Here is a 24536-nt window from a genome sequence, read left to right as displayed (position 1 = left end):
TTAATGTTATAGTTCATCAATGTGGAACGATTTTAGTTACTTTATATATTATACTATGGATTAGCATAGTACCGCATCATAAAAGATAAGCATATCATGTGTTTTTAATGTAAAATAAATCAAGTCAAGTCAAATAAATGAAGTGGAAATAGATAACACTAATTTCCTTTGAGATGTAGTGGAGTAGAAGTATAAAGTAGAAGGAAATTGAAATATTTAAATGAAGTACAAGTAGCCCAAAACATTTACTCAATGTACACCACAATCCCACCACCGCTGTCTCCAGAAGGGTTGCTTCTCGGTCCGACAGCACTTGAACGCGGCATTAAAGCGACACTGGTGCCAAACTGGATCCAGTTCATGTGAGTTTTCACACCAGTTTAAAACCCGTTCGTAAACCCGTCTCTTGTCTATACATTCTTCATTTACTGGCGGCTTCATCTCCCGAATGTTTATCCGCACCAAAAATTACGTGACGAGGTTTTTTAGACGCTAATTAACAAGCTAATTTAGCATGCTAACGGATAGCCATCGGTTAGCTGCGTCGCTGTCTGAAGTTATCAAGCTGACGGAGGAGAAGTTGTTGTAATGTTGTTTTTGATTCAGCTGAAGCTCAGAAACACTCGGCGAAGTTCAGTCAGATTTACAAACGTGTGTTATAAGCAGCCGCAGCTGGTTCCATAGTTTTCTTTTCCTTCGGTTTGTTTCTGAGAAGTTTGATGCACCTGTTGCAAGTTGAACCTGCCGATAACAGATTTACGGTAAAATATATCAGGTTACGCACAACATGAAGGCGAACAGATGTATGTTTTATTGGTTATAGCTTATATTTATAGTTTATTTTCCACATATGGTTTAACCCCCCCTCCCCTCTTGAGCTGTTTGAGTTTCACTTCCTGGTTTCTCAGGTGAGAGTCTACAGGTGTGAGCCCAGAGTTTTCACGGTGTCGCTTAAATGAGAAGTGCAGTTTCGGTTCTCCTGTCTTTGTTCTTTGATTCGCGAGTTTGAGGAGTGTTTGTGTGGGTTTGTTTTTCCCACCTGATAAAAAGCGGGTTCAGTTCTGACCTGTGTAAACAAGCCGTGTTGTGTAAACGCTGAGATAACGGTCTGATAACGAGGCTTTTTCACCTGTGATACCTTTTGAGAGACACACACAGCACAGAGACGGCTGCTTCACGTGCAGCCATTTCAGTGTCGGAAATCAGCCGCGTGCACTTGTGGAAGATATGTAAGAGACAGCAGAGTGGTGGAAGTATTCAGATCCTTTACTGAAGTAGAAGTACATCACTGCGAGTAAAAGTCAAATGTGTCAAATTATAAATGGTGTTTCTGGATTAAGTTTCGCATCAATGTGTAAATTGCATTTTAATGCTGTTTTTAAACTATTTTTATGTTCTATTTGCTAGTTTAATCTACAATCTACAGCAATGCATCATATTCTATAAAATCATCATATATTTGTTGTCAGTTCTGTGATGATGCACATTCCAGCTGATCCAAGAGGCTTTTAAAAATATCTTATTTAGCTTAAGAAGAAGAAGGATTTTCTCAACACATGATGAAGGAACACTTCATCCTTCAGTTTATCACAAACATTCAACATATCTAGAGATACAAGTTTTGTTTCATAGACAAAAAAAAAGGAGATGAAAAATCTGTACAGTAAGTAAAGCTGTCAGATAAAAATATTTCCCTTTTTGAGATGTAGAAGAAATATATAGCTGCTTACAACAGAAGTATCGAGTTCTGAATATGTATCAGTATTTGAATAAATTAACTTAGTAACACTTCCTCCCCTGGAGACAGGACATGAGCAGGCCATTCAGTGAACAACAGCCTCATTGTTCTAAATCCTCTTGGAAAAGATTTGACCACACAGATTTATGAGGGGTTACCAGTGGACAGGTAACTCCTAGATATTATTCATAGGAGGGCTGGGGCGATAACTCAATATGATAATTTATCGTCTTTCGGAGGAATCATATCGTGATGAAATGTTATTGAGATATGGTGATTCACTATTAAGTCATTTAGCACTGCCGCTCTTAATTGAATGAGAAAATACTTTATAAATACTTTTCATGTGTCAAGGATTTGATTTTCACAAGAGTATACAAAACCATGTGGTTATTTTTATATCGACAAATTATTTATAAAATTACTGGTAGATGGTGATTATGGTGATAGAATATTTTGGCCATATCGCACAGCCCTATATCAATAGATTTAATAATTGACAACATTTAATTCATTGATGGAGCAAAGATGCTAAAATAAGCTCAGCAAATGTGAGGCTTTGTTCTCAGTTTTATAGAAACTGAATATCTTGTTTAAAAAACAAGACATTGACTGACTAATCAATAATATAGATATTTATTAGTTTCATGCAGCCCTACATTTATTCTAAAATACTTTTAGTTTATCAGCCAGCTCTGGTTAGGGCAGCAACTAATTATTATTTTTATTATGAATTAATTCTCAAATGAATCGTTAATCGCTTGTTCTATGAAATGTTGAAACCGTGTTTGGTGTAGCCAGAGGTTTACAGATGCACACGGCACATTAGGAGTGCTACACTGTAATATTGTCAGGACAGAGTAGTGAGCAGCAGCTTTTCCAGGTGAATCCGGCTGCTCCCAGATCACAATATATGATATGCAATCAGCTCACGATCTGACTGGCCGTGGATTCTTCCCTCACATATATACGTAGTATGGTTTTTTGACTTAAGAAAAAACCAAACTGACCTGCAGTTAGAAATGTCATCTTGGTGTGAAATAGGTCGAAACTGCAGCTGTACCTCCAAAATGATATAAATCTGCAGAAATGAATGCGTGTATATGTAGCGCCTGAGGACCGGTACTGCACGGGGCCAGTGGTCTGGAGATACTCTACATTCTTAAATCACAGCTTTTTCTTTTCCTCGACTGCAGCGAGAACCGCACATTTATTTCAAACGGCTTCATATATTACTTCATACACAATTCTAAGCGCTTCACAATGTATTAAATACATTTTTTCTTTTAAAAGTAAAACTGCAAATTAAAGGAAATCTTTCTAGAGTAATTATAAATGGAGTATATTTGATGACATGCCAGTCTCTTGTTTTAATGTGCCGTAACTTCAGTATAATATGTCGATTTGAACGCAGTCATGTCACTCTCGCCACTCTGTCTCTGTTTACCAAGAACAGTGTTTCCGGTCAGTGATAATGAACTCCTGTCGTTCTGCTTTTGATGTTTTTTGTTTGATGTGATGCTACTGTACAGCAACACTTCCTGCAGATGTTTCAAATTAAAAGCCTTCCGGCAGCCATAGAGGGAATTCACCCTTTCTTTCCTGGTAGACCTTTAAACGGAAAAAGCCCGTCCTTTATGTTGTTCGTGTCGGCCAGTGTTTTAAATATGAGTGAAATAACGGATACATTTTCTTTCCTCTGTTCAGATTGATCCAGAGCGACAGACGGAGACCGAGGGGCGACCATGTTTGAAAATGTCCCAACGGGTAAATCCTCTCACCCGCTGAACATTTCAAACAGCTCACGGCTGGAATCGCAGGAAGTCTCGTTGTCTGAGTCTCTTCTGTATGATGAACACATCCTGCGTTGGTCCTCAGGGTCCTCGGCGGAGCATCAGCAGGTTCTGGGAGCTCTGGAGCGTCTGCAGGCCAAACTGGTCCAGAGGGAGGAGTGGACCCACAGTGAAACGGTGGGAAGCCTGAGGGAGACCCTGCAGAGTCCGCTGTTCAGCCACATCCTGACCCTGCAGCAGTCCATCAAACAGCTGCGGAACCAGGTGAGGGCCGAGAGGCAGCATGCGGCTCAGACACCAGGACCCGACCAGCGCAGCACATGAAAGCTTTACAGAGATTACAGAAAGAACCCCAGAAAATCCGAATCCACTCCAGGTTCTGAACAACCTCAACTCAAAGCACCTTTTTCAGATCGCAGAATCTCAAACACTCTGACCTGTCAGATACAACAAAAACCGTATTTTCACATTCTTTGTAAATCTCTTTTTATTGTTTATTTTTCAAATTTTCTAAATTAGAAAAATTATCTAAAAATCCTGCACCGGTAGTGATATTTCCCAATCTAGATGGTTTTGGTGTGATTTACCTAGTTTTGGTGGCATCCTCTGGAGAGATGTCTCCAATATATAATGGGACTCTATGGCACTGGGCTTGTGGCGCTCAAAGCTCACAACCCGGTTCCTGGAGATAATCTACGGACCCTGTTGTGAATAGTTTCATGTAGAAACTGGTTGAAAGAACATAGGACAGGAAAAATCTGTATTTTTGATTTTGGAGTGAACCAGCCATAGATGGTTATAGGTTAAAAAAAAATTCTCTTTCCCAATGTTAGTCAGCCCCATGGCATCACGCGACGGACAGGTGAATTGTGATTCCACCGTTTGGCTTCAAAGCCCAGCGCTCTTCCTGGGGGGCAACAAGATGTCAGAAACCAGCGGCATGGTTTGCATGAGACCACGTTGTATCCTGCATCTTTCCATCAAAAGCCACACAGTGGTAAAGGAAATATTCAGAAGTAAAATGATCAGTACCACAATTTCAGAATCAAATAAAAAGTCCTGTATTCAAAGCTTTACTTCAGTAAATGTACATACGTTTTATCAGCAAAATCAAATAAGTATAAAAATAAAAGCACTTTACACCAAAATGGGCTCTTTAGTTGCTACATTATTTAATATCATACTGTTGGAATATTACTACTATTGATGCATTAACGCACACACAGCATGTAGTTGTGTATATGGTAGCCGGCTGCAGTAGAGGTCCTTTTACACATTTTTTAATAGTCAGGTGGTTAAGTTCACAGTCTAACAATGTCTTGTATTTTATAGGATCATTATTAGGTCTCTAAAATCTTGATCTGCAAAGTAACTCTTAAATAAAGCCGTCGGATAAATGTAGTTCAGTTAAATGTACCTGTAAGTATCAAATTAAAAACTCAAGTAAAGTACAAGTACCTTAGGGTTGACATGATTTTATTGACTGCACTAGAAGTTGTCGCTCCATTGGACGTCTCTTATAAAACGTGTGTTGGTGTAGAGCAGTCGTGTCTACAGTCTAAAGTTGCGGCAGCGCTGCAGACTGATGAACGTTTCCCCATCTGATCTGACACGCGTGACTCCGCCCCAGGTGTTGACAGCCTATCAGATACCGGTACACTGCAGCCTCCTGTCCAACACCGTGACCTGACAGTGGGGGCTGAGTGTGTGTGGGGGGGGCATCGAATCCCCCGCTGCATCCCCATCTGTATTCAGCTCCAGCTCGTACTGACGTGGAGCCTTTACAATAAACAATCTGCGGGCCAAATTAAGATAATGGCAATAACCGACGCCGGGCTTCATATTCTAAGTGCTGCGAAGGTCAGAGCTGAGTCTATGAAAGCGCCGCGGTGGAAGCCGGTGGAGGGTGTATGAAGCAGGGGACTTCTCTCTCTCCCTCTCTCTCTTTATTTATTTTCCCTCCCCCCCTCCCGGCTCTCTGCGGATCTATCAAGCTTTAATATCTAGTGTCTTGGTTTGAGTAACGGCCTTGTCGAGGCGGGTATTGATGAAATGGCTCGGGATCCTGCTCCGTCAGCCCGGCCTAAATAAGCCGCAGACTGATAAGTTTCCACAATGTGAGTGTAAAGGTCATTAATACATTACCTGTTCAGAGAGAGGCAGCCTGCAGAGGAATCTATTGATTTTTCTTTTCCTCCTCTCTCCTCCCCACTTACCCCCCGGCCTCACCGCTTCATTTTTTTAAAAACTCCATGTCTTTCTTTTCTGTCGACAGCGTCCTTGCATATGGAACGTCTCTTTCTCTTCTGTCTCTCCGTCTCCGTCAGCGCTGACGCTTTGGTTTTGTGTGGTGGTAATAAAACAAAACAGAAAAACAAATGTCAACACAAGGCCATAAGTATGTGGACACCTGATCGTGCGTGCGTGCGTCCGTCCGTCCGTCCGTCCGATCCTGTTCACCTCTTTGTCCTCCGGTCTTTCTTTTTGTTAATAAAGTGCAGTTGAAGCTTGGGGATAAGAGATCATTCTTTGCCGAAGTTAACAACATGAATCGATGGATTAGAGCTATATGGACATAGTAATATATGGAACATAAAAGTAATATATGAAATACATTAAGAATGTAAGATCGACGGTAAGGGGTAGATATGTAGAGTATGAACATGTGCAGCTTTTACAGTAGGCAGTGCAGGATTAAGTATAATAAAATGAAATAAAAAAATTAATATACATATAGTGCATATGTGTGTACAATAATTGCTAATGGTAATACACTATATAGAATAAACAGCTGGAGATATGAATACAAACATATAGAGACATACTCTTTATACTGTATTCTGATATTGGTGGGATGTCAGCTGATCACAGTGACATTCTGCAGTTCAATTGAGTTGATTTCCCAGCTGTAAAATGTTCCCTCTAGGCTCTGTATCAAGATTGTATATATTATGTGTTTATGTAAAAAAAACTCTATATACATTTTCTACAATAGATGAAGATAGTTTTATGTGATATGACAGACAGACAGCTTTCTTTTTTTTATTAAACTTTACCAAGTCTATCTGGCAAACCTCTCTTCTTCTTCCTCCTCCCCCTCCCCCTCCTCCTCCTCCTTCCTCCGATCTGTAGCTGAGCAGCATGCCGCCCGATGCCAACAGTGACTTCAGTTTCTCCAAAAAGGGTCAGCTGATCATGAGTGCCGTCAATCCACCCGGCAGCTCGGCCCCGCCCACCCTGTCCGCCTCCTCCTCCCTCCTGACCAATGGCTCGTCTCCGCCCATCCATCAGACACCGCCCTTGTCTGACCCCGTCCTGCAGAAGTGGATCCTCGCCGCCGCCATGGTGGGTGGAGCCACAGAAACACACCTTCACAGCACGCATATATAAATACATTAAATGTGTGCGTGTGCGTGTGTGTGCAAGCAGGGCCGTCACACAGAGCTGTGTCAGCTGACTCGGCCTCTGTCTGGAGGTCTGGGCTTCAGCGTGGTCGGTCTGAATCCCGCAGGAAGCAGCAGTCAGGCCGTCTTCATCAAACACATCCAGCCTGGAGGCATCGCACACAGGTACACTGTCGCAGCTTGAAGTTTCCTACAACTATCATGACGTTTTAGGTGGTTTTCAGGTGTTTTTTTTATTTATTACAAATCTTTACAACTTGGCAGATCGTTTTCCAAAACGTGGATTTCTTTGTTCCAGTTTCTTCCAGCCTCTGTAGTTCAAAATAACAAAAATCAAATGACTTTGGCCTGAATTAACAAATTTTCACCTCTAACACAAACAAGTGTCTATGGTCCCTTACAAATATAGAACGGCACAAACACTTGGTTGGACTGACATGAACTTGAATTACACACAAAACAGATCAATGTAGCCTCCTCCTGGTCTGTAGAATCTTGGGTAATGCTGTCTGTCATACAACATTTAGCATTTAGACTTGTCTGTCTATTCAGTGGCAAATACTTAAAGGTACAGGTCGTAACATCAAAGAAAATATTTTTCTTTCATATTTGCTCAAACTGTCAATTTATCCCAACAAAAGTACATGAGACGGATAATCTGTGAACAAATCGGGTTCCTCTGCCTCCTTCTAGTGCTCCTAATGGCATTTGCGAGATTCCACCGCTCCCGAAGGAAAACAACCAATCGGAGCAAAGATTAGCGAAGGCTGTCAATCACTGCTTGTGAAGCTCGTGAACTCCGATCTAACTGTAAAACTAGGCAGCGCTGACCAAATATGACTCAAGCCTTTCGCCTCACGTGTTCACAGAAACATATTTTAGTTACCCTTTAGCTATAACTTGAGAAAATTATTTTGTTTGAATATAAATTTCTGCAGAAGACATTTATCACGTCATTGAAAAGTCCTGTGTGTCTCGGCTGCAGGGACGGCCGTCTCCAGGAGAGGGACCAGATCCTGGTAATAAACGGCGTTCCTCTGGAGCCGGGGATCAGCCAGCAGCAGGCGCTCACCCTCCTGCAGCAGCCTGGAGAGGCGGTGGAGCTGGTGGTGGCCAGGGACCGCCCACGCAACGCGACATCGTCACCCGCCGCCTCCGCCAGCACGGTAAGAAAAGTAGTACACCCCAAAAGACCGACCACGTCACCTCGATAAAACAAATGCAGATGCAATTTTATTTGTGTCTCTTCCAAAGAAAAGGTTTCATGGTTACTCGGGACAATTTCCACACGGTGATTTGGTCAACTGGTGCTTTTTCCTTTGTGTTTTAAAATACACATCTAAAGCTGTGTATGGATAAAACAAACAAGATACGTCATGTTATGTTACCATGTAGGACCTCGACCCATCATTTGAGAAACACAGTACCAAAGTCTTTACATCTGTTAATAAGACAGATCATGTATTCTTTCAGGCTCTGTTTAAGTAGTTTGAAGTTGGTGCTAACAGAGTTGATTTGTTTGTCTGACTTTCCTCTCGGATCAATAATCTGTATATTTGTTGCTCACTCAGCTGCGCTGTCGGCAGATTCCTAAAACTGGAAGATGAGATGCAGTATAACTCCAGATGGGAGCCGCACTTCCGATACTAAAGTTTAACTGTTGGTTGTTTGGGAGAAAAATGAAAACGCGCTTAGATTGTGAAATAAAGTAATTCCCAAATCTTTATCATCCATTTCAGGGTAGAAAATCAATAAAGCGTCAGAGTTGGTGAACTCCCTGTCATACAGTTTGAATGGCCATTATTTGGTGCATCTTGAGCTGTAAAACCACGTGTCAGCTTTTCTCATTTTGGAACAAAACGTGACAGAAAACTGAAGCCTGAGTTTGCACATTTGTTCACTGTTGAGTTTCATGGCTCAGAGTGAGATTGTTTTTTTAAGGTCAGATCCTAAACCAGCGGATTGTCAGAGTTCAGCAAGTTCCACACACAGACGTCACCCAGCAGCTTGGCTGTCACTCAAAAGGGAGTGCATCAATCATAAGTGGAGGTCACTTTTAGGCCACGCCTCCGTATCAGAGTGAGAACCTCCTGTTTATGACGAGCCGTAAGTCTGCTGACATTGACTCAGATGATTTTTATGACCTTTAAAGCCTATAGGAAATCAAGTTAGTGCTCCACTTGCAGCATCGCCCCCGACAATATGTATTTAAGTCTGCGAGGGGGCGCAATCAATGAATGTCGACATGACGGACGAGTCAATGACTGGCATGCGAGGCGGGAGAGAGGGAGTGCAGAGGAGGCGCAGAGGCGGTGACGTAATTGTAAAAACCCAATCTACAAATCTGAGCTGGGCTGACCTCCCCTGAGGAAGATGTACGAGAGCGCTATGTTTATTTGGCTTTTAATTAAACCAGAGTTTCCCAAACTGTGGTCCATGGAGCTGAGAAGGTTCTGGTGGACTTTCATTGATTCCTTTATTTTACATGGGTTAGGGTTCCATGCACACAACGTTCCCAGCCCTCACGGGTTTATAAGACACCGAAGATAAAGTTGCATCGGTCAAACATTCAATTCAATTAAAAACCGTACAGGTTATTTTACCGCTCGATCTTAAACAGAATATTCTGCCAGGACTGGCAAATAGAATCTGCTACAGGTAAAGTTCCCTTCCTGAAGCACAACCAGGCGGCAACCTCCGGTTCTGCCGAGGGAAGTCGATGTGGAAGTTCCTTAAAATATTCTCTCTACTGACCAGCAGGGGGCGACTCCTCTGGTTGCAAAAAGAAGTCTGATTGTATAGAAGCAAGGGCGTAGGTTTGCATAGGGTCCATAGGGACTAGTCACAACCAAAGTTTGGGAAAGACACAATTGTCCCCACTAATATTTCCCCACCAAATTCACGGTAAACGCATTTAAACGGCACAGATCGGGAGCGAGCGAAGGACTTTGAAAGTTAGCGGAAAGATTAACGTGAGACAACATCCGGTTTCTTCAGATGAACATCCGGTTTTCAGAATAAGATGCCAACAAAGTATGAATTATATTCATATTAAGTATAAAACATGCTGCATCTCGTGAGTTAAAGGGAAAATACACCTAAATTGTGGGTAAAGTGTCTTTATTCTTTGATCGCTGGGTAACCATCATCACCTCAGAGTTACAGCATTATATTGATGAACAGTAGAGCTGCATTCACATGAAGACAGACATTTTTGCTGAAATGTGCTGAAACATTTTATTCCTGTTGCACAGCAGTGGAACGTTTCACATACAGTCACACACTGAGCACAGATAGTGAAGAGATAGAACTGCTACTGTGTAAAGGGAATACTGCTGTTAAAAAGCACCTGATTTGTTTAAAGTGTTTACAAACCAAATGTTATTGCCCTTTTGTTCATATAGCAGTACTTTTAAAATAAAAGTGCGCAATGCACTACTTTTGAATTCATTATTGAACTTTGCCATAACAATGAGATTAATCGCGATTAATCGCAAAAAATCCATGCGATTAAAAATTGTAATCGTTAATATACTGTTACTGTATATTGGCATTTTAGCAGAACGTTTTTTATTCATTTATTTAATTATTTATTATTATTATTATTTATTTGGTGCAGAATACTGTTTTGTATTTAAACTAAGGTTTTGTTACTGTTATTATGTTTAAATCAGTTCCAAGTTACACAAATGTTAATATATTTTAATAAAGTTTGCCTGTTCAACATAATATCAACCAGGGGTGTCGTTAGGCCTATTTTAGGGGGGCTGAAGCCCCCCTCAAATGTTCTTCAGCCCCCCCAAATAATTTGGCATTATTGGCTTTAAAAAAAAATTATTTTTATTTTGGTGATGTCATTAAATTAAACTATTGTTTCTCACATGGACAAGTTATTTATAACTCTAACATGCTACATATGTGCGTGCGTTCTGGTTTGTATGTTTTCTCCCCCTTCAAATTACAATCCAACAGCCTATCATCATACTTAACGGTATAAAGTTGACACTGTCAGGTCCATTCTCCATCCATTGTGTGCGGTCCCTTTAAGAATTAGGATTTGGGAGTGACGCGGATATTCTTTATTTGAGAAAAGTTCATATTTTTGTTGTCAAATTTCAATATGACCCTCAAATTCTGTCTCTTGTGTTATCATATACTAAATGAAAGCAAAACTACAGAGCAAAATCACCCTCTTTCTGATTGAACCAATCTATGAACTGTCTGAAACAATGGATATCCAAAAAAAATTGCCGCTACTCGCGCAAACATGCCTCTCCCCTTGGGGCTAAGCCCCCCCTTTCAACTAAGACTTTTTGAGATGGCGAGGGGGGGGTGGACGACGACTGGCAGTGTCCCTACCAATGCTGAGACCAAACCTACGCCCTTGTATAGAAGTCTATGAGAAAATGACTCTACTTCTCTCCTGATTTATTACCTCTGTAAACATTGTAAACATGAGTTTATGGTCTCAATCTGTAGTTTCAAGTCTTCTTCAATGCAGCATGATCATTTAGTAAATGATGGTCCATTTACAGTCAAACAGACCATAAAGCAGGGTATGTTTTAGGGCGGGGGCCTTAAATAGACAAATATGAATATGAGAGCGAGTATGAGAAAAATGTTTTTTAAGAACATCAAAGCACGTAAACATGTTCGAGTAGAAATCCAAAATAGGATGAACCTGAAAATGAGCATGATATGTGATATTCCTTTTTCTCTCTGTAGTTTAAATGCAGCAGAATTCACCATGTAATTGTTTTTATTTGTTTTTCTGCTTCTCTTGTCAAACACTGGAGTGATTATGAAACTTTTCATCACGGCTCATAAATAGTTTAACCAGCGGTCATTCACAAGCTGCCGAGCTGCAGATCATGACATCATCATCAGACTAATCAGTGACAGCAGCTGTGTTTTCCACTTCTCATTGAAACTGTGGTCCAATCCCAATGGCCCCTCTTACGGACTCACGGACTTTGAGGCGCGCTCCCGCGAAGTCCGTGAGGGTTTAGTTCTGTCCCACTGTCACATCATCGAGTGTTTGAGGCTCTCTTGCAGACATGTTGAGCCCTTTATGAACCCTTACCGTAAGTCAGCATAGGATGCTGACTTTGCCCAAGGGAACTACCCACAAATCATTGCAATGTGACGTTAAACACGGGGTAACCAGTGGACGCATGGAGACGTAAAAAAAAGGGTAAACCAAGAGGACGGCTCACGTGTGTTCAGTATTACATTTACACAGAAAGTTTAAGGGTTAAAGATGGAACAAAAAACAAACTTGAAATCAGAGAATATTTATTTATGTATTCATCAAATATTTGATTTTGTCATTGAAGCTGTTTTGACAAAACGAGTAAATAGATAATATGAAATGACCTCTCATCTTGTGAGGAAAGAGCCTGGAAGACGTTCAAATCAGGGAGTACAAAGTATAACATAAATACCCACAATTGTACATCATATTGTTTGACGTTGTCATGGTAACGTGATATGTTGCAGCAAAGTGCTGTCCCATTCCTATTTCCACCATTTCAAGCCCTCACAGTCTCTCACACTCAACCACTTACCAGGTGACGTCAGTGAGTCCTTGAGGGTTCAGGGTTTGAGGCTTTAGGGGGGACGTTGGGATTGGGCCTGTGACTGAGCTGCTGCTCAACCAGAACACCATGCAGCCTGAAGTCAAAAGCTCTTTGCTAAATACGTAAAGGCTCAATCTCTTAATGTCCTCGCCAAATTCTAATGTCATTCTGACCGTAACACCAAGTTCCCCTACAGAAATGTATTCAATTATTAAAGTGTATTTTAATTGTAGAGCCAATAATAACAAAGTGAAGATAAGGGAAAGAACCCTGAGCATTTTAATGGGAAATAAAGAGAAAATATAAACGGAGCAGATGGAAGAATCACAAACACTATAGACGTACTGATACTGTATGTTTACCTGAGTTATTGGACTGAATACAAGACAGGACATGCAAATGTTTGAGTGCTTTGACATTTGGATAACCAGAAGAAAAGACTTCCACTATAAAAACAGCGATGTGGTGACAAACCGGAGCAAGTGTGGACTGTTAATGTGAGCCGAGGACCATAGGTCGGCCTCGGCCGTAATGATTCTGCCCCGCTCTATTGTCGGGTCATTATCACACAGAATTACACTGCCCCTCTTGTTTGTTACCCTCCTCCTCCTCCTCCTCCTCCTCCTCTTGGCTCATTGGACCCGAGCCTCGTCCTGCATACCAGGCCTCCTCCTCCTCCTTTTGTTTTATTCATGTCCTGTCTCCATCGAGGTCACGTTTAATGGAGCCGCGGGCATAAAAAACACAACTCTGGCTGGGATTTTATTGCTGTTCTTCTGGCCCGGCTAACTATCAGTCTCCTCCGAAGCCAAGACTCCTCTGCCGGGCAGATTGAGGCGGCTCTGACCCGCCTTCACAGCTGATCATGTCCAAACCTCCTCTCGCTGTAGTGGCTTTGGACGCTGACAGGAAACTTGTCGCTCGTAAAGGCGGGTATAAATCAGCGAGTCGGATGTGATTTTACAGCTTTTGTCTATTCAGTGAATATTTCCCCGCCATCGATTAGGACAGCGTGTCAGCCAATGCACTTTTTTTGCGCGTTATTTATTGCTGTCCTAAAAATGACAAAAAGCAGAAAGAACAGAGATAAAAGATAACAGATTGTGCAATTAAAGAAACCTGAAGGGACCTTTTAAAACTGCCTCGACTGAGAGGAAATGAACTAAAGAACAACTGGAGAAAGTTTATGAACTTTACTGACAACTCCCCTCAGTCATCGCGGTCACATGACCAGTCTCCTGTCAATCAAACGAGTCACATGTGAAAACAAACTGCTCGCTAAAGAATCTCCCAGCATGCATATCTGCTGATCGCTGAAAGCAGAGAAAATGTTGACCTTGGAAACCGTTAGTCCGCCATTGTTGTAGTTTCAGGGGCATGCTCCTTACACAAAGCAACAATGGGCATGAGCTCCACTTTACAGCTGTCCACACGGATACACAGAAACCAGAGTTTTAGGTGCAGATGCCTCTAAAGGTGTTTCTAAAAATCTCCATTTTGCCTCTGGGCGAGAGGCATAATTGTAGATGAAAACATTTAAAATATTGCGGACATGCCCGAAGACCCTCCCTGCCATGTTTGTCAAACTCCAAGACTCTGGTTGTAGATTTCTCTCTCTGCCAGAGTCATGCACAGAAAACACAGAAAGCAGGCTGAACATTAATAGTAGACTCATTTTGATTTATGAAATGGGTGGACCGCCCCTTTATTAGCACAAGAATTAGTCCGTCCCACCTAGTTTCAGAAAACTTGCAAGCGCTTTTGTCACTCCTAGGGCTTTGTTAAACTCAGAAATGTTGTATATGTTCCCAAGAAGCAAAACTTCAGGACATTTATTGGTCGTTTTCAACATTAGCATGACTTTTCACCTGGCCTTATGCCATACGGCACGTTTTGGCTTCTAGAGAATGCAATCATAGGTGGGTCTTTGTTTTATATTAAATCTACGCTCTATATCCAGATGAAACATGAGTGCAAACTGGTCCTGAGACTTTCTGTACTCGATTTGTGTTAATTCATTTCACAGGCAGGAAGCTAGCAGCAAACTCAGGCTAACCAGTCATCAGGCTCACATTTATTACACCCCAATATAAGTAAAACATTTAAATAAAATAATTTGCGACACATATGTCGTTTTCACGTGTGCAGTCAGTGCGAAACCTAAATAAAGTCGCTTCATAACAGATCGTCTCCTGTGAAAACATTCAACACGTTCACTGTGATCCGACCTCTCTCAGCGTCCTGGTGTGAGCTGAGCAGCAGGTTTGTTTCATTAGACAGAGGGAGACCTCTATCAGACCAGAGCTGTAATAAGGTGTGTGTGTGCGTGTGCGTGTGCGTGTGTGCGTGTGCGTGTGCGTGTGCGCGCGCGCGCGCTGCAGCCTCCCATTGATCAGCGGCTATCAGAGAGGAGGAAATGCTCTCAGCTGGTGATTACCTGCTGAGCCACCTTTCACCTCGTGACATATCTCATTCATGATGATTAAAATAATCGTTGCCTCGGTCTACTAGAAGAAATAATTGGATCAGATCCTTCTGCGGTAAATGAAATAAAATGCTTTTGCTGTAATGCTGCTCATTAACTTTCCTCAGGTTGATTTTTAGGTTTTTGAATGAACATTTTGCATATTAAAAACCTTTTACCAACAGCTGCAATATTTTAAAAAGGCAAGAGAGATTTTTAATGGCCCTCTGATCTTGAAGTCCAAACGTCTGTTCAAAGAATAATGAGTGTGTGAACTTTGCAGTGAAGTATTTCCGGGATGTGACAATTTTTTATTTTATAATATAATATATTATAATCTAATATTTATAGTCTACTTTATTGAAATCTCCCGTTTGTACATTCTAAAAGACAAAGCCCAAGTCACATGACACTTCGAGCAGCAAAACGGAGGAATATCCAACAAATGATGACAAAAACTAGAAAAAGTATAATAGAAGGTTAGTTGGATTTCCTATTTAAGGAAATCTACGTTTGTGTTCATAGTTTTCTTTTCAACAGAAAATAGTAAATAATAGTACAATGATACAGCAACTATAGTAGTAATATTAATAAGAATAGCTTGCATTTTAAAGCACCTTTTCGGGGACCCAGGGACGCTTTACACATACTGAGACAGATAAATAACACATGAAGAGAAAATAATAGTAGCAGAGTCAACAGAGTGAACTCCATAGGCCTCGGTGAGCAGGGAGGTTCTCAGAAGTTGTTTAAAGGTCCATAGATGCAGCAGTGCAGAGATCTGCCGGGAGAGAGTTCCAGAGGGTGACGCGCTACCCCAAGAATCAGGAGCTGATGAAGGCATAGATGATGGTCTCCATCTGTTTTTATACACGTTTTATACACATGCAAGCAACACCAGGAAGAAACAAAACACAGGGAATCAATACTGATTTTAAGACATGCAGATCAGCAATAAGACATAAAGTAACCTTCTTGGCCTTTAGAATAAATCCAATGTTTTCTCTTTTTAGAGAAATATTTGGAACAAGCAGATGAACCTTTTGAGAAACAATGATAACTCACAAGACAAATGTTCAGTAGTGTCAGTATAAATACTTCATCTAGTGTGTGTGTGTGTGTGTGTGTGTGTGTGTGTGTGTGTGTGTGTGTGTGTGTGTGTGTGTGTGTGTGTGTGTGTGTGTGTGTGTGTGTGTGTGTGTGTGTGTGTGTGTGTGTGTGTGTGTGTGTGTGTGTGTGTGTGTGTGTGTTTGTTTCAGAATCTGTGAAATGTGTGACTTTAGTTTTGCGATTTTGGGTGAAATCTGAACAAACTTCTTATTCTTTTAATATATGGTTGAGGTCTATATGAATAACTTTTTCTGATCACATATCATAACCCATTAATGAACGTCTTCATCCTCCGTCTTAATGCTGAAGGACCAGTGGGGTCATGTGGAGGAAATCGAGCTGGTCAACGATGGATCCGGTCTGGGCTTCGGCATCGTGGGAGGGAGGACGACCGGAGTGGTGGTCAGGACGCTCCTCCCAGACAGCGTGGCAGACAAGGTGAGTTCAGCTGATGTGTGTTACATCGTGATATTAATGAAAAACACACCCATGCGAGCCCTTTTCTCGTTTCTGTCACTTTGGGTTTAGTCAATAAACAAAGTCCTGACAAGCCCTCGGGCTAGCTCTACCTCCACTTCTTCATCCTCTCATGGTAGACTGAGACTGGGCGCTACAGCGACTCTCTCGTGGAACAAGTGGTATTATCTCGTTGGTTAGCATGCTTAATTCAGCAGATATCTCTGCAACACAATACATGAGTTAATTTTTAATGTTTTCAACAAAAATTCTGGCCAGACCTTACACATTGCGCACTTTTAAGCCAATCCCAATCGTTTTGAGCAGTGCTAATCCCGGGATGCTGCGCCGGTACCCTCGCAAAATAGACAGCACAGACAGCAGAAAGGGAGGAGAATGACTTATACACACAGTCTTCATCAGGTAAGTCGGACTAAACTACGATACCTGATTTTTGATCGACTTTGGCTGATTTTGACTGTGAGAGTACTGAAACAAGCAGCTGCCTTAGTCGATCAGCCGACAGCAGCAACTTGTGCTGTTCAAGCAGAAATGACAGTTCAGTGGACGTATTCTGCATCAATAACAGTTAAAGGACGAGCAGTGCATCAGAACAGACAGCAGGCAGCAGCAGCTGGACTGAGGGAGGAATTATCGCCTTGTAAGTGGATTAATTAGATCAATTAGATTAATTGGACAAGATGAATTTCTCTGCAAAGAAATGAAGAAAACCTCCAAGACATGTTGAACCACCCTGCTTTTCAACACACTCATACAATCTCAAAGAGTGAGTCTTTTTTAAGTCTCTGCAGATTTGATCTGTCTTCTTTCATCTTCATCGTCTTCAACCTCTTCTGGTTTATCTCCCTTCACCATTTAACTTCCTCTCCCCATCTCTGCTTTTACCTTTCATCGATGCTCTTTTTTTTTTTTGACTTCCCCACAGCAGGAGTCAAGTACCGGCTGAATCTCGTTTGGCCTTTAGCTGACAAATAATTTGTTGTAAAATGTGACAAATGACAAAAAAACATGAGGAAAAAAAACTACAGAAGCATCTTAATCGATTTAAAGGAGCTACATTTAATTAATTCTACATTCTGAACATTAATAAAGCAGCAAACAACTTATCTATGTAAAGATGTAGTGGAGTAATGTCTACCCGAGCAGAGAATGAAGTCGCGTAGCGCTCACCCTCTGCTCAGGTAAACACTGTTAGCTATGTCGGCACTTTAGGAGTAGTTTGCGCTGTTAGCACCGTTAGCTATGGGCCGCCGGCCTACCGTCGACATGTTGAGAGCTGTTGAAGAGACAATAGAAATGTTCCCAATCTCGGATCTTGCACCTTTTAAATGACTGTAAATAGTTGCAGGTATCCAAATAACAGATACAAAGAACCGTCTCTAATACAAGCCTGTTTTAAATGACAGCTTGTTTCTCTCTGCAGTTGTAAATACAGACCACTGGCCACTATTTGAGAATTTGAAATAGCTGGGACACTTATACCTGTATATTATTACTTTCTGATCATTTTAAGTGTTCTCCATTTGTTTGACTCTCATGCTCCTCCTCCTCTCTCCTCCAATCAGGACGGGCGTCTCCGCACAGGTGACCACATCCTTCGCATCGGGGCGACGCCCACCAGCGGCCTCACCAGCGACCAGGTCGTCAAGGTGCTGCAGGGGTGTGGGAGCCAGGTGACGCTGCTGATCGCCAGGGATCCCCGGGGTCAAAGGTCAACAGCCCCACCTCCCCCACCACCTCCTGACTCGGCCCCCGTCTCCTCCTTACCCCCCCGCGCCCCGGGCCTACCGCCCCAACGTCGACACAGCAAAGCGGTAAGCAGTCAGAAGAACCATCATAGAGTAAACTTTTCAGTTTGAAGTTGTTGAATCATTTAAGAGAAAAACTTTCTTCTGGACAAACACACAAAAGATAAAAGAGTTTGTTTTTCTCTTTGTTTTGGGGCTTTGGAGACGGTGCAGTCGGAGCTGAAATAAATGGACTCTCTGTTTGTGTTTCAGCCCAACCTAGAGGGATATGAGATCCACGAGGTTCCTCTAACCAAGAACGACGGCCAGAGCCTTGGCATCTCCATCATCGGCTACAACCCTCTGACCAGCCAAGGTAGGGCGGGAAAGAACCGCTAAAGCACACTCAGACCTACTAAAACGCACTAGAAATACACAGAAAATACCATAGCCAGCTCAGGTAGGATGGGTTAACACTGTTAAAACTCATTGAACACATTTTTAAACAAAACTACCACTCCCACATTTAACTTGTCAAACAGCTGTAGTTCTTTACTGTGTATAAGCTGTAGTAGTTTTACTGTAAAGCCAGGGTAGGAAATTTACATATTTTTTTGGGGGCAATTTTTTCCCCCACTGACTGAAATCCAGGGGCATTTTCAAAAAATTGGGGGCACTTTTTGAAACTTGTGAAATAACATTTAACCTTTGTTCAAAATAATAAATATACTTATTTAGGCTTACAATATATGAGCAATTGTCATCAAATGGCAATAATAAGACTATTAGGCAGTAGTCTACAGATTCAAAGTGTTTTCTTAGATTTTTTTTAACAAAAAACAAACATAAATCAGACAATCATATTCAATTGTATTCTTATTTCTTTGTGGTTATTTATTGTTATTATTAAATTTTTTTAACAACTGTTAACAATTGGTAAGTCAACGATGCCTTGATTACATATACATCAGTCATTGTATGGAATTATTGAGAAAGATATTTTTGTAGCAAATATTGTGATATTACCCATTTTTGTCCTGAACTTATGCATTAGTCATTGTGTGAGAAAATTTTTGAGAAAAACATTTTTATAGCACCTTCAAAATTTAAAAAATGTGCCATTTGAAGGTACAAATTCAGTTCAGAGTTTTTGCTTAGTAAAATATCTTAATTGACTGTCAGTCAGGTATTATTCATTTCCAGCAACCCTCAAATCAAAGAATAAAGACACTTTACGCACAATTTAGGTGTATTTTCCCTTTAACTCACGAGATGCAGGTAGCATGTTTTATACTTAATGTGAATATAATTCATTTAATCTAATTTCCATTATGCAATATGTGTAATTTGTTGGCATCTTATTCTGAAAACCGGATGTTCATCTGAAGAAACCGGATGTTGTCTCACGTTAATCTTTCCGATTAATCTTTCAAAGTCCTTCGCTCGCTCCCGATCTGTGCCGTTTGAATGAGTTTACCGTGAATTTCAGCATATAGGTGCACTCAAATTTAAGTGTCTGCCGAGTTGACCGCAGTCTCGCAGTCACAGGTCTGATTAAGAAGCGCTCCATTTATTTATTTGTTTAGAAAGTTCGGGGGCGTTTTTTGCCCCTCTCCTAGTGATATCGGGGGCAAATTTATATTTCTTAGGGGCAGTTTTGCCGTTTGCCCTCGTGTATTTCCGACGCTGTGTAAAGCAGCTGTAGTAGTTTTACTGTAAAGCAGCTGTAGTAGTTTTAGTGTAAAGCAGCTGTAGTAGTATTACTGTAAAGCAGCTGTAGTAGTTTTACTGTAAAGCAGCTGTAGTAGTATTACTGTAAAGCAGCTGTAGTAGTATTACTGTAAAGCAGCTATAGTAGTTTTAGTGTAAAGGAGCTGTAGTCGTTTTAGTGTAAAGGAGCTGTAGTCGTTTTAGTGTAAAGCAGCTGTAGTAGTTTTAGTGTAAAGGAGCTGTAGTAGTTTTAGTGTAAAGGAGCTGTAGTAGTTTTAGTGTAAAGGAGCTGTAGTAGTTTTAGTGTAAAGGAGCTGTAGTAGTTTTAGTGTAAAGCAGCTGTCGTAGTTTTAGTGTAAAGCAGCTGTAGTAGTTTTAGTGTAAAGCAGCTGTAGTAGTTTTAGTGTAAAGCAGCTGTAGTAGTTTTAGTGTAAAGGAGCTGTAGTAGTTTTAGTGTAAAGGAGCTGTAGTAGTATTACTGTAAAGGAGCTGTAGTAGTATTACTGTAAAGGAGCTGTAGTAGTTTTACTGTAAAGCAGCTGTAGTAGTATTACTGTAAAGGAGCTGTCGTAGTATTACTGTAAAGGAGCTGTAGTAGTTTTACTATAAAGCTGCAGGGCTCTTATAGTGAACCAGCTACGGGGCTCTTATTGTACACAGCAAGTTTTTACTGTTGGCGCTTTTCTATTTTTCAAAGCTTGTTTGAATCAGAACAGGGTTCATCCAAGTCATATCATTCTGAATTTATATTCATATTCATTATTTTTGGTTATTTGTGTTGAGAAGTTGAAAAAAACAAACATTGCTTACATTTGACACATTCTGTTCATTTTCCGGGTCACAGCTTGCAGCACACAAAGATGAGAGTGAAGTTGCTTCATCACAATTTGCAGATTTATGACAGGTTGCATATTACCTCTATTTTTAATGTTCCAATAAAACACTCCGTCTCTGTGTCTCTTGCCTGATTCAGATGCAGTAGGTGTGTTTGTGAAACAAGTGGTTCCAGGCAGCGCTGCAGATCACAGCGGAAACATCCGAATCCACGACCGACTGCTCGCTGTAACAACCTGATTTAATCGTTAATATTCACCTACATGTCATTCATTGTTTTTTATACCTAATCAGATGTTACTGTACATTTCCTAAAATGTGTAACACATTCAAATCTAGAGAAAAACACAGCCCAACCAGTCCTCCTGTCCTCCTGTCTGTTTCCACAGTTGGACGGCGTCAGTCTCCACGGCCTGTCCAATCAGGAGGTTATGGAGGTGATGAGGCAGACGGGTCGGACTGTCGTCCTCAGTGTGATCAGGAAGAAACCCAGAACCCTGGAGAGGTCCCTGGATAAAGGTAGACACACACAGACAGACGCTTATGGACAAACAGATACTTGCAGTTTTATCGGGCAAAAATTTGCCTTTTCATGGCAGACATTTTGATATGTCAAAGCAAGAAGCCCCGGTGTCACGAATAACAAGACTGTGTTCCTTTTAGGAGAGCCAGCTTTGCACATGCTGGCTCAGTTTTTAGAGGGCTCCTGGGACACTGAATGGAACAGAGCCACGGTTAATGTTAGTACTTCCACCTGTGCCTATCCTGCAAAAACAAGTAGAAACGCCGGCATGAAAACAGGTCCAGTGACTCCCCTCTTTCTGCCACTCCGTGCGTTGTGACATTACCGAACACATCGCTGCAATGATTACTAACTAATTGCCACACATTGACCCTGGTGTCTTTGGATCCCTGAGGCCAAAGTGTTGGACCAGCAGATCAACTAACTGTCTTTGACCTCCATCATGGTGATATACAGGTGCTGGTCATATAATTAGAATATCATCAAAAAGTTGATTTATTTCACTAATTCCATTCAAAAAGTGAAACTTGTCTATTATATTCATTCATTACACATAGACTGATATATTTCAAATGTTTATTTCTTTTAATTTTGATGATTATAACTGACAACTAAGGAAAATCCCAAATTCAGTATCTCAGAAAATTAGAATATTACTTAAGACCAATACAAAGAAAGGATTTTTAGAAATCTTGGCCAACTGAAAAGTATGAACATGAAAAGTATGAGCATGTACAGCACTCAATACTCAGGGCTCCTTTTGCCTGAATTACTGCAGCAATGCGGCGTGGCATGGAGTCGATCAGTCTGTGGCACTGCTCAGGTGTTATGAGAGCCCAGGTTGCTCTGATAGTGGCCTTCAGCTCTTCTGCATTGTTGGGTCTGGCATTTCGCATCATCCTCTTCACAATACCCCATAGATTTTCTATGGGGTTAAGGTCAGGCGAGTTTGCTGGCCAATTAAGAACAGGGATACCATGGTCCTTAAACCAGGTACTGGTTGCTTTGGCACTGTGTGCAGGTGCCAAGTCCTGTTGGAAAATGAAATCTGCATCTCCATAAAGTTGGTCAGCAGCAGGAAGCATGAAGTGCTCTAAAACTTCCTGGTATACGGCTGCGTTGACCTTGGACCTCAGAAAACACAGTGGACCAACACCAGCAGATGACATGGCACCCCAAACCATCACTGACTGTGGAAACTTTACACTGGACCTCAAGCAACGTGGATTGTGTGTCTCTCCTCTCTTCCTCCAGACTCTGGGACCCTGATTTCCAAAGGAAATGCAAAATTTACTTTCATCAGAGAACATAACTTTGGACCACTCAGCAGCAGTCCAGTCCTTTTTGTCTTTAGCCCAGGTGAGACGCTTCTGACGCTGTCTGTTGTTCAAGAGTGGCTTGACATAAGGAATGCGACAGCTGAAACCCATGTCTTGCATATGTCTGTGCGAAGTGGTTCTTGAAGCACTGACTCCAGCTGCAGTCCACTCTTTCTGAATCTCCCCCACATTTTTGAATCGGTTTTGTTTCACAATCCTCTCCAGGGTGCGGTTATCCCTATTGCTTGTACACTTTTTTCTACCACATCTTTTCCTTCCCTTCGCCTCTCTATTAATGTGCTTGGACACAGAGCTCTGTGAACAGCCAGCCTCTTTTGCAATGACCTTTTGTGTCTTGCCCTCCTTGTGCAAGGTGTCAATGGTCGTCTTTTGGACAACTGTCAAGTCAGCAGTCTTCCCCATGATTGTGTAGCCTACAGAACTAGACTGAGAGACCATTTAAAGGCCTTTGCAGGTGTTTTGAGTTAATTAGCTGATTAGAGTGTGGCACCGGGTGTCTTCAATATTGAACCTTTTCACAATATTCAAATTTTCTGAGATACTGAATTTGGGATTTTCCTTAGTTGTCAGTTATAATCATCAAAATTAAAAGAAATAAACATTTGAAATATATCAGTCTGTGTGTAATGAATGAATATAATAGACAAGTTTCACTTTTTAGTGAATTAGTGAAATTAGTGAAATAAATCAACTTTTTGATGATATTCTAATTATATGACCAGCACCTGTATGAGCAGATGCTGCACAGTTTCAAATAATAGCAGATTGAAATCACTCTGGCTTTTGAGTGTCATGTTGATGGATACTGTCGTCCCAGAATGCAATGCATAGCAGTCAATTAAATAATTAAATCCTGATTCATTATTACATTAATACATTAAGGAAAATGGGGATTCAAAGTGTTTAACATCAGCACAAGACATTAAAAGTAACAGCGAATGAATTGAAAAATACCTGAATAGGTATGCTATTACTGAAAGCATTAATTAGCTTAGCTTCTTTTGTAGATATTTTTAATCTGCTGTTATCAGTTGCATACACTAAAAAAAATGTATCTCACACAGATGTATATCTCGACATATCTCACGTTGATGAGGTAAAGTGACTTTCTGTGGGTTTATGTTCCGCCAACTTCATGATTGTGTTGCATTAAAACAACAATCTGCTCCTGCGAGAGAAGTGAACTCTCTGTGTTAAACTTATCGGACCCTTTCTTCCTATTACCTGTCCGAAGCCTCCCTGCCTCTGTTCCCTTTCGCCTAGATTAAGATGACAAATTTGTTTACGACTCGGTGTAATTTTCCCAAACTCTCTGCGGAAAGCCTGCGATTCCTCCTCCACATCCACCAGCGCCCACGGAGATTAATTCACCCAGTTCAGGGTCATTTTTTTTTTTTTTTCGTCTTTCAATTGGCTGGCGGCCTGCACTGGTCAGCCTCCAGGCCAGAGAGGAACAAGTGATTTTTTTTTTTTAAAACAGAAGAGGAGCGCAGGGCTCTTATCTCCTCCAGACGTCGTTTTTATTTCATTGCTGAGAAAACACAGAGAACTGGGAACCAGCTGATTTTCTAACTTCTGGTTATTTCTGTGGCTCTCTTATCTACAGAGACTTATGATGAGTTACGATGAACCTGACAGGAAAATAAACTTCAATTATATAGATCGCCAACAGTAATGATCAGTCAGGAGGTCAAAGGTCAGAGCACCCTGTTCCCTTGGGCTACAGTGCTATGCACTGAAGTGGGCCACAGCAAGGATTTAAGATGAGATAATATAGGATCAAACTTTATTCATCCCGAGGGAAACTGTGCAAATACAACAAAATATAAACAATAAA

At 41.3% G+C, this 24536-nt stretch overlaps 1 protein-coding gene across 3 annotated transcripts in view; it reads left to right on the top strand.

Annotated features, from left to right (window-relative positions):
• The first annotated feature begins 307 nt into the window (after positions 1-307).
• patj (PATJ crumbs cell polarity complex component) overlaps positions 308-24536 on the top strand; it is a 124568-nt gene continuing 100339 nt past the window's right edge. For all 3 annotated transcript variants that reach the window (XM_076079362.1, XM_076079363.1, XM_076079361.1), the window contains exons 1-11: positions 308-362; positions 3446-3505; positions 3617-3795; positions 6664-6876; positions 6961-7100; positions 7921-8101; positions 16398-16526; positions 18131-18379; positions 18566-18668; positions 20976-21064; positions 21226-21355. In XM_076079362.1, the coding sequence (XP_075935477.1) occupies positions 3484-3505; positions 3617-3795; positions 6664-6876; positions 6961-7100; positions 7921-8101; positions 16398-16526; positions 18131-18379; positions 18566-18668; positions 20976-21064; positions 21226-21355 (1435 nt within the window). In that variant the 5' untranslated portion in view covers positions 308-362; positions 3446-3483. The remainder of the gene's footprint in view (positions 363-3445; positions 3506-3616; positions 3796-6663; positions 6877-6960; positions 7101-7920; positions 8102-16397; positions 16527-18130; positions 18380-18565; positions 18669-20975; positions 21065-21225; positions 21356-24536) is intronic.

This window comes from Anarhichas minor, unplaced genomic scaffold (genome assembly GCF_050575085.1).
Source record: "Anarhichas minor isolate MPS153535 unplaced genomic scaffold, ASM5057508v1 ptg000071l, whole genome shotgun sequence".
NCBI classification, from domain to species: Eukaryota; Metazoa; Chordata; class Actinopteri; order Perciformes; family Anarhichadidae; genus Anarhichas; species Anarhichas minor.
This window is presented reverse-complemented; position numbering and strand designations above follow the sequence as displayed.